The sequence below is a fragment of the Solea senegalensis genome, linkage group LG4, assembly GCF_019176455.1.
Source record: "Solea senegalensis isolate Sse05_10M linkage group LG4, IFAPA_SoseM_1, whole genome shotgun sequence".
NCBI lineage: Eukaryota > Metazoa > Chordata > Actinopteri > Pleuronectiformes > Soleidae > Solea > Solea senegalensis.
Window position 1 is genome coordinate 13,648,918 of NC_058024.1, and position 15,620 is coordinate 13,664,537.

Below are 15,620 nucleotides of genomic sequence, written 5' to 3' on the forward strand. Positions count from 1 at the left end.
TGTGGGTTGTTAACCTACCTAACTGGAGCTTGAATTTTATTCCAAGCTGCACACAAGATGCACATGTGTGTCTTCAGTTGAAATTGGCAGGCAAACATAACCACATGTTGCGTTTGAGTAACATTGTTTTCCTATGGTTGTTAGGATGCTACTGCTGCTGCTGCTGCTGATGATGATGAGGATGATGATAAGCAATCGCAGGTATTTCTCCTCCAAAAACACATTTGAGGACGTCAGTTGCTCACTTCAAGAAAAAGTATGAAAGAAACATTTGTTAGACTCATTATTTCTAACTTTTCTTCCCAATCTGACCCACAGACGGAAAAAGAAGAAAAGCAACCACAATGCAGTTCTCCTCAAACATCATGCAATTGTCCATGTTAATGAAACATGCAGCTTCTCACTGCTTATAGGAAAACTACACTACAGCGGTTTGTATTTCCTTGACAAAACCAGCTGAGGCAACAAAGCTCCTCCAGCAGCCACACTGTCCTGCTCTTTCACTTGGCAGGACAGATCCTATTAACTTGTTTTTCCTCATGGAAATTTTACAGTTTTTTCTAGATTTAGTTCTCAGGCAGGGATCTGAAGAAATGTCTTGCTGCTGATTTTAGAGGGAGTCAGAAATGTGCAGAACTCACTGAATCTGAGGCTAAGCTTTGTAGGCAGGTGACATATTGGTGCCTTTATCTGAGGGCAGCACCTCGACCCTGACCTGCTCGGCTCAGAGTTTATTAAGGGCTTCGCATTGCTGAATCATATAGTATCAACTGTCAGATATTGGATGTGTTTCCTGTTCACCTGCTGTGTCTGGATGCTGTGTTAATTCCCCTTTAAGAAGAAGGCCGCCTCCCTGCAGAGATGCAGCGTGTGATGAACAGCCAGTGCACATTTTATCATCACCTTTAGATTCCAAGCTCAGGAAACCAATAAAGATGGCCCATGGCGTCCCTGCCTGGCCCTAACAGCTCCCATGAGCCCGCTGCCACCCAGGGGGAACTGCAATCCATGTAATTGCTGCTATTGTGAGGCCACCAGGAGCCAGCTGAGGTCTGATCGGGAGTGATGAGTAGGAAAAGGAGGAGGTCCTGGACTTCATGTCTTCGCGTGCCTTGAATTAATCACTGATTGATGGCTATCTGCCTCAGCTACAGCCCCAGCTCAGGCTCTGCCCACTGGACTGAGCTCCGCTCCTGAAGATCTCTTTGACTAAAGACAGGAGCTGACTATAAAGCTGGAGGGGAAACTCCTGACAGCTCTCTTAGGCCTGGGTGACACTCTGAGCCAAGAGTTATCACATATGAGCTGTCACATAAAGGTAGGCTTATCCATTACATGCTTCAGCATCAGTGCCCTGCAACAAAACCATTGAATTTGTTACAGTCTTACATAAGGCAGCAGCAAATCCGTACTTTATAACTAAATAATAAATTAATTAAATTTTTTAATAAATTAAAATAAATAATTGGATTTACTTTCTTTATTTCACTGACACACATTAGCAGACTATGTTAGGAGCCCACAACCTGTGTAGTGCCTTGCTTTATTGTGTTTAAAACCATGATGTCAAGCCAAGCTCTTTATTGTATACTACAAATCAGGTTGCTATACAATTTCACACATACTATCAAAACAGTAAAGAGATGTTGGTTTAATTTGTTTATAAATGGAATTGATGTTCATAGACTATGTTTTCAGTGTCTGATCTTGCAGTAAAACAGAAAAAATAGCAATGCCAGCATTAAATGATTCTCTGTAGACAGTGAAGATATGTTATGGCAATTAGCAAATCAGTTGATGTAACAGACAATAAATGGGTTTTTTTATACTTTAAGTATATTCATCTGGTCTTGCAGTAAAGTATCATGTTTTAGTGACTCAATCATTCATGCTAAGGTTTCATGGTTGTGGGTAGACTCTCACAGGAAACATCACGGTCTAGTTTATTATTACAGAAAGAAAAGTTCACTTTCACTTCAGACACAATGTGTTCCCTTTTCATTTGACAAAGATCTATCCCAAACCAATTTCACACTGATGTAACCTCTGGTCTTATACCTCATAAAGCTGCCATCCACTCCAACCACCACCGAATCTGTGACCCCTTATTATGAAATATTTATTTCATTATTATTATTTTTTAAATAGCTCATCAAAACTCTAAATAACTGCAGATTATGAATATTCCACTGAACAAGTAATCAAGTAAGTCATAGCTATAAAAACTAATGTACCAATTAAGCCATGTTGTCCCAATGATTGCAATGTTTAACATTAATTTTCTGTGCTCATGCCAGTTTGTGCCTGTCTTAAGATCCCATTAAACTCCTACACACCCACGTCTGCACTGTCACTTACCAACACAAGTACAGAGAAAACATGACTAGAAAGCCATGAAATAAAGTAATGATAATGGAAAACACACAGTAAAAAAAAACAATGGAGGGTTAATTTGAACCGTTTAGACTGAGTGTATTAATCAGCCACTGGAGCAAAGTCAAACAGCCAGTTAGACTGAAATAATATTTACAATATATCAGCCACTGCAGCCTCCCAGTCAACTGAGGATTGTTCTGCCATGGGGAGAACATTAGTTAAGGCTTAGAGCAGTGCTCCCTCTAGTGGATTCCTGCCCTAAAGACCTATGTTGGTGCGTAACACAGTGGCAGAGGTGTGGTCACACTTGTCAGTGTGCTTCATTTGAGGTGAAAGCTTGGTGCTAATGTGCTGCTGATGATATGATTAATGCTGAGCTACAGATGCAAATGTACTGCATACTTTTTTTCCACTGTGTCTATAAATCATTTAATGAATCTTTACTAAAATGTGTTATTAACAAACATTTTGGCATGTGTATTCATGACTATAAATGTATTAACATAGCGATTTTTACTCTAGCCAGTAATTATTATTGCATAAATGTAATAAATACATGAATAAATACATTTTGCTCCTTCAGAACATAGAAAAAAATAAAACCCATTTAACCAGAAAAAATATATATACACTTCGAAATCCTCCACATAAATCCAATTATTTAACGATTCTACTGAACACATTTTGTTATACTGTCAATTCTCACGTGACTGAAATAAATCTAAAGCTGCATGGAGATTTTCTTTTTTCCAGAAGACAACAACATTTTTTTTTAGAGTGTGGAAGCAGCAGCATCTAAGGCTCCAACCAAGGCGTTTGCCTGAGTGACAGCCAAGAGCCTTTGCTGTAAGGACACTGCCAATCTCTGTCCAACTGTGTGCAGACCACAATCTTTGATTAACGGCTAATTTTTCATCTATTTCAGTGAGCCCATGTAACAATTAAATCTTAACAGCTACTATTTGCTACATTTTACTTTGTAACATCAGTTATGAGGACCCTGCTATGCAATTAAAGTTTATTTAATCAATAATTTCATATTAACCTTTCAGCATCATGCAAATATGGTGATGCCATATTTGTCATAGAAAATTAGAGTACGCATCTCTTCTTCAGCCTCTGCAAAGAAGACTTTCACACACGGAGAGAGCACTCCTGTTGGTTCATTTACTATGTAGCCGCATGTACGTGTCCAGTTAAAGGAAATGTCCTAATCCAGCAACAGTTTGTATTCTTCATTTAGACCAGAGGTGTCAAACCGGAGGCCCATGGGCCCCATGTGGCCTCCCGGTCTATTACATGCAGCCCACCACTTAAAATATGTTATGATGAAAACATCACAATAGATTTATTTAATTTTATAGTACACCATATTATATCATTCCATATTAAAAAAATATCATCATGAATATCTTGTTATACCATATGATGGAATACTGCATTATTATTTTCACCTCACATTGTACACTCGTGACTGAACAGTTGTTGTTTTTGTTGTCTCTAGACGCCTCCTCTTGACCAGACTAGACACTTATTGGCCCCCAGGTCATTTGACTTTAACACCCCTGATATAGACGTATTATGATGTGCTGTACGCTTTTATAGCAATAATTACATCAATTATTTAGGGTAATGTATTACCATCTTGTGAGTTGCCCTGCAACTCGCACCCTTTGTATATTTACCAGCCGGCACATTAGACTGTGATTAAACTGCAGTTAAGGTTTGAGGTTGATTTTAGAGGATAGTGGGTTTTGTTTAAAGCAGAGGCAAAGTCACCTCCTGGCATATTTCTCTCTCGTTTCGTTGCCTCAGGCGGGTCGAACCTGAGCCCGGCCAGTCTCACCTTGTCTTTGAAGTACTTCTGTGGCAAGCACTTTAGGTGAGCCTACAGACGAGATGAAAGGTGAAGCAAAATGTCAGCGGAGCCACGCTGTTCAACCTCTCATGTGCTGACTGTAGCTGACACAGCCTTTTAATGGCATGCTTCAAAACAAATAGAGAACATCGTCACATTGTGGCTGAGGATGCAGGAATGAAGAAGGTTAACACATGATTAATTAGGCTGGGTTTATCACACTGGGCCTCCTGCTGAAAATAGGCATATTTCCCTGACATGGATTCCTTTGAAATGGTCTAAATAAAAAGCTTGTTAAAAGAACTGTGAGGTGCTGTGTATCTCTGCCACACTTCTGTTTTATCAGTTCTGTGTCTGGGTGCAATCCTACACAGACGCAAATTAGTGAGGTCATAGAAACAGATGCAGTTTTTGTCAGCACTCTGTGACCCACACGCTTACTGTACTTCAAACTCTCTGCTTCGGCAGTGTATGACTCTCTGGGTTGTTGTGAGATAAAAAAAAAAAAACTATGATGAGTTTATTATGAGGGCTACAGGGTGTATGCCAAAAAAGAAGTAACAAATACATTCATATGGACAGCCAGAACAAAGCTATTCCTAACCTCATCTGTATCAGTTAATATCTACTAATTGTAACCTTAAGCTAATCACAATTCACGTCTTAACCACTTTCACCAGAGCCTCAGTGCTGAGGTAACAGTCCGACCTAGGCCAGAACCCTAATGCAATGTCACACAAAGCTGCCACTGCAAAAACAGTGCAGAAGCTTTTGTCTATTCAAAGTTTTATCCTTCTACTCCTCCTATGGGTCCTGATACACACGCCAAATGTAGTCACACACTTGGTCTGTTTATAGTTTCACCAGTTTTTTGCAATTCATACAACTCAGCAAAAATGTGTCCTCCCAACCACAAATACTTGATCATTCATGAAAATCCACACCGCTCAGTCAGAAATACACGTTCTGTTTGAATACTCTCAGCCAAGTGAGGACTCGGAGTGATGAGGAGGAGGAGACGTCACCTTTGTCACCTAAGCTCTGACTCTGCACAGAGATTTAGAACAAATTTTATGTATGCAGTGTTTTGTATGCAGAGCAAGTTTTTTATGAGAGGCAAACAGAAAATGGCCCTCCAGCGACTGAAACGTTGTACGAAAACCTCTCTTTCACGCTGCATTTTCAAAAATGAGATGGGAGTTCTTATGCCTTAATATGAGGTCCATGTAACTCGTGGACAAATTCAACACTAAACCAGTTTTTCAGGTGAAAACCAGCATTGGTATCGAGCATTACTTGCTGATCCAGGTGCAAAACCTCACAGTTAAGTGTAAAGTATTAACAGTATATCAGTGTAACTACTGCCTCTCTGGTCAAACACCAGCGACTGCATTCAAAAATTGCCATTTCTTAGTCCACTCTTGCTTCACTGCTACACTCTTTCATCAGCCTTGCGCTGATTCGCGTCCCAGACTCCAGCTTAGTTCATTTTCAAATACATTCAGTAAAAACAACAAACATCCCCTGATACCCAGTAGCAAACGTTTGTTGTGATGTTTGAGTTTACACAACAGTAAACTTCAAACATCATGCACCGCCCCAAAAAATAACAATTTTTGAGCAAAAATGCTTTATTCTCACACTACCACACACTTTGAATATAATCTCAAAGAAAACTTTAATATGTTTAAACATGATAAGCAACATTAAATAGTCATTAGCGTGAGCAGCTGCAGTTTGTCCAACTGAGTATTGAGATTCTGGTCGTGTTCAAGTGTGACGTGTGTGTGTGTGTGTGTGTGTGTGTGTGTGTGGGAGATGACGTGATGTAAAATACACACACTGACAACACCATTAATCTCAGCTGCACTGTCATGACTATAAATACTGAGACATGTATCCACAGTCAGTGTGCAGCTCAATGAAGCATGTCATGTTGGCTTGAGAACGTGTTCCTGCCTTCACGGCCCATAATACACCTGTTGTTAGCATATCATAACAAGTTTTGTTTTATGGGCGTATTAATCTGCCATCCCCAATGCTGAGGCAATATCTTTTACAACGATATAAAGTAGACAAAGGGGGTAAATCTTCTCATTTGACAAGGGAAGACAACTGAAACTGTTTCTATCTTTTGTTCGGCTTCTTCAGCACTGTGCGACCCAAAAGCTTGCAGCAGGCAAAGACAGTCTGAAGATAAATCCAAGGTCGATACATGACAAAGCACTCCAGACTATACAAAGTGCATAGGTGGCAAGCAAAAACACAGAGTGAAGATCAATCATTAGAAAAATAGGCAGTGGAATGCTACCTCATAGATAAGATGAACTGGCAAAGGATGAACTGGAGAGGTGAGTAGCAGGTTAATGGAAAACAGGGCACAGGTGAACAGGAAGTGTAGAATGACAAGTGAAATACAACTGAAAATAACCTCGTTATATGACGTCGAAAAGAAATAGCACAAGTCAAAACACTAAATCCGATACACAATTAGAAGAGTGAATGAACAGGTCTCACACAGGTCGACAATTATATCTTTCAGATATAATTGATCCATTTTCACACACGTATTGTCTCCGTATGTGATAGCTGGTGTTTAAGTGATGATGCAGTCGCTATGATTGCCAAGCAAAATATGTAATATGACCAAACATCGTGCTCCATGTATGAACACCAGGGAACAGCAAAGTTCATCACGTCCGTTACGCATCATGCACAGCCATCAGAGACAGGATGACTCCAGTGATGTGCTCACAGATACAGCGGGGTAATTTAGCACAGTGAACTAGCAGTGCCTTTGCCTCCGTGCAGATTTATAGACGAGTGAGGCTGCTTTGATCTCTGATACTCTCAGCTGTGCTCCGCAGCGCTGCCATGAAAGAGACTGCACAATTCACTTCAACACAAACAGTGGTGGCAGGACAGCGTAAGAAAAGCCTGATCTATTTATGGCCTCTTTGTGCACAATGACAAAGCGTATAGGTTACTTCTAATTAGCGGGAGCATCTCTGGTCTTCTGTTCCATCTGACAATTTCTAGCTGTAATTATGACAGCTTGCTAAAACACACGCACACACGTGCTGTGGAGCTCTTATATGACGGTGGCCACCAACAACAGCAGCAGCACCACCACTGCTGCATACTAAATACACACAGAGAACTCCAACTAAAACACACTGAGGCCAAAACACCAGGCTTCATTTGAGCTCCTTTAAGGGTGTTTGCTTATGTTTGTATAGCATTAAAACAACTGTTGCAGAAGAGCAGAGTTTAGCTCATAAATCTCTTGGCAGCTTGAAGTACATAAAGGTTGTTCTACAGCACCGCTGTCAGCTTTCAAGTCGTAATGGCATTAAACTTTAACCAGGAGTGCTCCCTAAATATTTTAGGCTCCCATTCATTGCAGAGTGTAAGTGAGCTGGCATCTATAGATAGGTTCACTTTTGTGTTGACACATAAACGTTCTGTTGTATGCTCTGTGGAAAGATTGCAGGCGAGGATGTTTTTCTTTCAATCTCGGCAACAGTGTCATTTGATATTGCTGTCACGAAGAGTGTTATATGTGCCCACATTAAGCAGCGCTATATGCACACTTGGTTAAGAGAGACTGTAAGATTAATGAGAAGGCCTCTATCAACTACAACCCCCCCCCAACATCCACTTTCTGACAGCATGGCGTCTCAATAATTAACAGCCATTTGCGTCTAATTGTGAAGCACTTCTCTGAAGAGAGCTTACACAATAATTACTTAATCGCTTTGTTAGGTAACGTGTCGTCACATTATTAACGACATCCACACACACACACGCCAGCCATGTTATTATGTACACCTGTTCAAGATAATATCCAATCAGCCAATCACATGGCAATAGAGTGAGCAGCTGTATTGTATGTTCTACTGAGTCCAGTAATGATGGTCTGTTTAAAATCTAAAAATGGTAACTGCAAAGTCAGATGCATTTACTTTAATTTTTATGGAATTTGAATTTAGTACTCAAGGCCAATCACTGGCCACTTAATTAGGTACACCTTGTTATCTAATCAAGGAAGTGCATGCCAGCAATTAAACACACCGACATGGTAGAGAAGACCTGCTGAAGTTCAAATCAGTATTTCAGACTTGGATTTTTCTTTTTCCGAAAAAGAATATTAAAAATAAATAAATAAACAAACAAGTATACAACACATATTTGTAGATTAACAGCAGATTGAATGACTGTGAGTAAATTGAAAACAATCACCCACTGTGACAAACCACAGCAGTGGTTTTATATACGCTGCAGCAGATACCACAGCAGTCATCCACGTAGAGGAGAATTTATAATAAAAACCAGCCTCTCTCAGTGAGCTCTTAACAGATCAGAATGAAAATGTCATGCTTATGTAACATGGTAATACAAATTAAATTCCAAACAGATCCAGAAAATCTTCTAGTTCCAGAAGATCAAAATGTATAGATTTCAGGTGTTAGTATGTAAAACGCTCTCTGAGTTGTTCTGAATGGTGTCGTTAAAAAAGAACCATCGACTACAGCGACCATAAGCCTGTGGAGGATCATATGTTCTTCCATTGCAATCAATCATGTGTCTGTCCTGACTGAGTGAGGGGAATGGCTGCTTGGCAATAATGGCAAAGGCTATAATGAAAACCCTGCTTAGTGCAGGCAAGCCTTAGGTGGAACAGATGGAGGCTCCTTGTTTGCTTACGCAATCCAGCATTAGTGAAGTAGAAAATATGGCTTTTATGAGACTCCCTGGATGTCAGATAAATAAAAAGTCTAATGAAAGTAATGGGGCAAAAAGAATCAGCTTTGCAATTAGATGGGTATTATTATTATTAACAAGAGGTCAACTTGCTGTCCACACACCATGCCTCATACGGCTGGGGCTGATTTGACATGTTTTACATCACAGAGTCACTTTATGTAATAAAATATTACATAAGCCTGATGCATGACAGCACATTTTTAATCCTCCAGTATTAAATGTCCGTTCTGCCCAGACGCATGAATAATTGCAATCGTGAACACTATCATATTTTGTTGTGCAATGTGAACGGCAGCCATTGAGAAGATGAATTTTTCTCAATCAGCTGACTGTCATGGGTCTAGTTCCACCCGTACCATGGTACCCCAAGGGAAGGGTACCGAAAAATGGAACAGTTGGAGCAGGTTATTTTGGTACTATTATGTGCCACACCACACCAAACTGAACTGTTCCACTCGGTGGAAACACACCATTGTATCATTGGATTCAGTGTCCAAAGTGTTACCCGTTACACCATGGCGTCTCATTACCAATTCAATCGACCTAAAGCCTGGTACTTAAAGTGTTTTTTGGTCAGTCATTATTGGCTGTCATTGTTTCTGTTCACCTCTGGTGTGTAATGAATATTGAATAATGAATAATGGGATAGACTGGGCTGTGAGGGATCCACTTGTTGGATACTTTATCCTCACTGATCTAAGAGCACATTTGTTTTTTTTTGACTGGGACAGTCAAATTGCATGATGCATGATACACAACATGAGCTAGGTGGAGTCGCTAAACTGCAAACATTTAGACTCCTTTTATTTTAAGCAATAGAATATGTGAATGAAGCTTAACATAGAGCTCCTTCATAAATCCAAACAAAACCAACAGTCATTGGTCATTTCAATTATGCCAATTATCCATAAAGCATATTACACAAAATATGCAGAGCTGAAATACACATGAACATTTAAAATAGGATTATGTCTTTATCTCGCATTGATTTCTGCCTTGTTCTGTAATTAAAACTACTAAAATGTGATTGCGTCTGAGTGTCGCGCATCTCTGTATGCAACTAGAATCACAAGTGCCATGAGGCGCTACAGCTGAAGGCTCCAGATTGACCCGAACAGTGGGATTAAACATGCTGAGAGAAGAGGATGTTCTGGTGAATGGCTTTGAATAATAATAACACTTGAGGAAAAAGGGTGAAAAAAAGTCAGCCTTCTTGAGACCCCTCCTTTCTAAAAATAACTCAGCTGGTGTGACGTCATGGGTGCTACGCAAATACCATCCCACCTTTACTTCTGTCAGTGCAGCAGAAAAGGCCGTGGTGTTTTAGCTTGGGGTTGCATGTGTGGTTGTTTGAGCTGATGTTATGTAAACACAGAAACGCATGCACACACAGAATATGACAAGCTATACATTTTGTTATTTGCTTGTTTTTTCGGTTTCTTCCGTTTTCAGATGGGGGACGAGCACATTGAACTAACTAAAATCCCCATTGTCATTGCATGCTTCCCACAACCACTAAAGTTTTCAGGCAAACTTTAACTTTCTGCAACCTCATTCCCAAATCCCCCAACATGCAACATTTACACCCAAGGGTACTCACGAGTAATGATGGCGTCTGTGAGTCATGGCAGAGCTGGGAACCTCTGTGTCTGGTCTGGGGAAGCAGAAGAACACAAAGCTGAGGCACACACCGACTAGCATGGTAAAGCTCCAGCCTGAGTCACCCATCAAAATATCTCTCTCTCTCTCTCTCTCTTGTCCCTTACCCTAACCTTAACTGTCGCAACAAAATGCCCAACCCCAGCCCTTAAAGTAAACCTAATTCTAATGCCAAAACCTAAAAGCCCTTTAACATTGTAAATACCATACACAATGTCTTTACCTCACTCTCTACGGTTTAAGAGTTCCTCTCCTCCCATTTGTCCTCACAAAGATACAAATAAAAGAACACACACACACACACACACACACTGACTTAGCTTGCAGCTCATCCAAGCTTGGTCACAGTAGGGATGATGGCTCACATGCAGCAGCCACATCATTAGCATGCACACACCACACACACTTCCACATTTACACAAACTCTACTGTATTTAACCTTCTTATTCTATATTAATATACATGGTCTCGTGCTATGTCCATTAAACCTACCTAAGCCTATCTGCATGGTCGAGCTCTACTAGTGCTTAAGGCACAATTTTGTCGCGAAACAAGAGGGAATTTAAAAGGGGAAAAAACATTGTATGCAATACTTTCCCTCTTTATTACTTTCTGAATCTAAACATTTAACATTTAAAGATTTAAAGGGCTGATACGTGAAGCTTAAATAAGTGACCTGGTATATTTTCACAAGTCACATCCTTGAACTATTTGAATTTCTTTTGAAAATACAACGTTATGAAATCACACCTTGTACTATGTTCTGCTCTGCTGCTGTAAATCGGTTTTCACTTCAGTTTTTAGAGGCATCACATGTCATATCAGTGCTTCATGCCCCACACCATGAAAAGCATTTCTGCTCTCACACATAACCAAGCAAGGATTACCTCAATGTAAAGGGGCCTACACAGACAGCACACGCACTGTACTACTGTACTGAGAAGGGGAAAGGGGATTGGTCTTCTGGTCTCTATGGAAACCATTGGGTAAGTTGAGGGCAGGTCTACAGAGGGAAACGCGTGAAGAAATGAAATCCTTTTTGCACTTCTCATCCAGAGCTAATGAATCTTCCACAGCTAAGAGACCACTGTAAAATAATGACTGGCCAGGTGCATCTTAATCACATTCACATTTCACATTGATTGAGTTTTACTTGGTGAATATTCTGTTAAAGAAATAGGGCAAAAGCATTTACTTTATATTGTAATTCCCCATGATTATTTTGTGCTCAGTGTTCTCTTCCCTATTCGCCACAGCTTTTTGTTCCGTTCTATTAACTGAATAAGAAATCTCCAGTCATGTGTCTAAACTGCGCTTATAGTTTGCATTACCTCACCTATAATGTGTAGCTTGTTTTCCCCATTTCCAGACACCTGCCGTGTTAATGACCATTAATACACACGCAGACAGATAACATATCATGTGAAAATACAGTACATGTCCAAACCCAGCTGGACCCGTCTAGGGTCAGTGCTTGGGTGTCCACGCTCCAGCGCACAGCCATGTGCTACCTCTGCCAGCAAGAACAGATGGCTTTATGTGTAGGTTCGTGATCTACTGATTTTGACTAAGTGACTAAGTGAGAAGTAAACTGAGATTGACAATTGCTTGTTAGCTCATCACTGGCGTGTGTGTAACTGTTATAGAGTAACTAGAATGTCTCCAGATTCTCCGGTTTTCTCCCACTGTCCAAAAACATGCAGATTTGGTAATTGGGCAAATTGGACACTTGAAAGTGACAGTGTGAGAGTGGATGGTTGTTTGTCTCTGTGATGGACTGGAGACCTATCCACCAGCACAAGTGACTGTGATGTGGACGATAAAGCAGTAGAAGATGGGTGTGAGTGAGCAATGGCCCATCCTTATTATCATCATCATTGTCTCTGCTTCTGTCCACACAGAGAGCAATACAGCCCTAGAGCCCTAAACTACAATGGAGCCAGCAGTGAGTGTTTCTAAACTTCTTTTTATGTGCTCTTTCAATCTGGGGCAATGTGCATGGCAGACATAACTGCAGCACATAAATATAATACTGTGGAGTAAGGTCTCGTCTTGTATTTTTCCTTCTCCTCCTTGTCTTAAGGCCTCCTGGAAGGTCGTGAACCCTTGGCTATTAGAAACCACTGATGTAGACGGCACACACTGTCTGCTTGCACAACACTTTAAAAGCGCTTCTGCCAACCATCAGGGTTGTCACTGCATTGGCAAGGACGTGACCCTTCAGCAGTTTCCCTCCAATGGACACTGTCAATGATGTTTGTTGGAAATGCAGCCAAGTCTGAGGTAAAGCTGCTGGGGCCTGCAAAAGAAGCAGCTACCAAGTACCAAATTCTATCAGTCGCTTACAAAATAAGTTATTGTCAGCCCAAACAGCAACACACAGGCAAACAGCCCCATATTAAGTAGTGAAAGTGCCTAAGTATCTGTTAATGGACCTGTCTCAGGAGTAAGAGGCAGGTGGGATCTCAGTTGTCACTCGTAATAAAAAGACTAGAGGAGGAGCAATTCACAGCACGTCAGGGAAACACGGTCTTGTACTGTTTGAGGTAAAATTGCCTTTTCTCTCTTTAGAAAAACACGTCAAAGCAGCAGATGAGGATTTATTTAGGATTTAATGATGGCATCTCAACCGTGCCTTCCATCTATAACACGGGACTGATTTGCAATTCTCTGGAAGATGCATTTCTCTGGAAGGAACGGAGGGTGGAGTTATTCACTATTGTGGGACCAAAAGAAGGCTGTAAATAAGCAGCTCCGCTCAGCAAATAACATGACTGCTGAATACGCTTTGCATGTATCACATAGCGTCGCACTCGGCTACACATTTCTCACAGGAATACACACCGTACAGACATGGCTCTCGATTTTGGCGTGACAAGGGCTGGGACAGAAGGAAATGTAGAAACATCAATCACAGGCGAGGCCTTTAACTGTCACAATAATAGTGATGACTGAATGCAAAGATCCTCTATTTCTGCTCTCTTGAGAGTTGCTGACATTCAGCACCAGTCTACTTAGGCACAAACTGTAGTCATCACTGTCATGGCTGCAGGTCCGTGAGCCTCTCTCCCCTTTGCGCTCTGTTTAGTCTTAGAATGCGACTGATCCATAGGGGAGATGTTTTCTGACTGCTTACAAACAGGGAGAAGATGTAGGGCAGGGGTTGCCAGTTTGACAAGTAGTGCTGCAGTGGATGCTGCATGTGCTCACTATATGGTGTATTTGATTTGTCCAACCCCTCCCTCAGCTGCAGGGAATGGGTAGAAACCCCCATGGGCCATCATCCTGTTTCTACAGCACAAACAGCAGGCATCTGTAGAGACATCTTGACTGAAATGACTCTGACAGCCACGTCTCTAGTTTGATTCATTGACAGACTTGGCAGTGTGTTTTGAGTATCAAAAGCTATCTGCCACCAACAAAATGGAGGCTGAGGTTGATGATGCTGAGAGGACATCATTGATAAAGTATGGTCTGGACTCATGGTAAAGGCCTTTCAAGAATGAGGTACTACGATCACATCAACACATAAAAAGAGGAAGCCTCCACATGCAGAGCACATTTATCTAGTTGATAGAAACATTGAGATGTGGGAGAAAAAAAATAGTGGGCTTCTGGGACTGTGCATTGCATGTTGACAATAACAGATGTTTCCATGCATGTGGAAACTGTGTTCTTTGTGACGTTCATGTTGTTATCCACCCATGTCTGCTGGAGTGGACACAAACGCCTATGTTGACTCCAGGTAGAGAAACTCGGAAAATCACAGCTCATAAGCTAAAGAAAGTTGTTATTAAGCCACTTCTATCTCTGTGTCTCCCTCCTCTGACTGTCCATCTAAAGCCAAACTAGACTGGCAGTATTCAGATCAGTTTAGTCATTTAACTGAATAAAGAAAAAGAAACAAAATGCAGCTCCTGTGTCCTTAGCATGGGAGCTGTACGGGTTGGATGGTGCTGTAGAGAAAACTTAAACAAAGACATCTAAATAGCTTCTAGGCTGACCTGATGCAGAGGCCAGAGAGAAGGCCAATACCGAATACAAAACATATTCAGAGCCTGGGATAATATGCACACATGGAGAAATATTTGGAAATGCAATGCATCAAGGTTCAGGCGAGGGTCTTGGTTTCTTTCAGCAGGACACTGACACAGATAAGATATCAAACAGCATAAAAGAAGGTGTGAAACGGAGGGGATGAACTGACAGAAACTGGCAACAAGGTCCTTACCTACAGTATGTCTAACTGAAAACCAGCCACTAAACCTTACACAATACATGCCTTTTTAAGTCTACGATATGTTAAGACTATGTGTGCTGCATTTGACAGCTTTTCCATGACATGACACCTGATATACATACAGGAAATCTGTACTGCTGCCCCCATTAGTAAGTCCTAAGTAAGTTCCTCTTCACATATATGTGCCTAAATAAATAACACATGTGTCATTAACTTGGTCTGACCAGTCCAGTCAGAAACAAGATTACAATGTGTTACTGCAGCATGCACATTTTAAACAAGTGTCAAGAGTTCATTTGTTTTTTTGTCAGTTACGTAATTTCACGGAATGGCCAGATGACTTTAATAATAGTATAAGTGGATTGTAAGGTGAGGAACTTGCAGTCCCGATATGTGTGTGGGCTCTTGTGGTCAGGAAAAGTACCAACAGAGGGCAGTGTGTTTTCACTCAGTGTGGCATGTCCCACATGTTCCACTGGACCTCTCAGAAATCAGAAATAGGACAGTGTCAACACATTGTATTTCATTATGGTTGATGTTGGGCCAACGGCCCATGTGAATCATTCATGTACAGTCTCATTGCATGGAGACATCCCTGTCTCCAGTGAAGTGCTCTAAAACTACTCTACTGGTGTACATTTTGATGATGCTTCATTGAATTTTTGCGTTTCATCCATAGCTTATGTTCTCAGAGATGACCTCCTGACCTACAGGTCAGGA

At 41.0% G+C, this 15,620-nt stretch overlaps 1 protein-coding gene across 4 annotated transcripts in view; it reads right to left on the reverse strand.

The window, feature by feature from the left end:
* Window positions 1-15,620, reverse strand: part of iqsec1b (IQ motif and Sec7 domain ArfGEF 1b) — a 157,581-nt gene that overhangs the window by 65,458 nt on the left and 76,503 nt on the right. For 3 of the 4 annotated variants that reach the window (XM_044023312.1, XM_044023310.1, XM_044023317.1), the window contains one exon: window positions 10,602-10,655. The exons of the other annotated variant lie outside the window; for it this stretch is intronic. In XM_044023312.1, coding sequence (XP_043879247.1) covers window positions 10,602-10,655 — 54 coding nt within the window. The remainder of the gene's footprint in view (window positions 1-10,601; window positions 10,656-15,620) is intronic. 4 annotated transcript variants of the gene reach the window in all.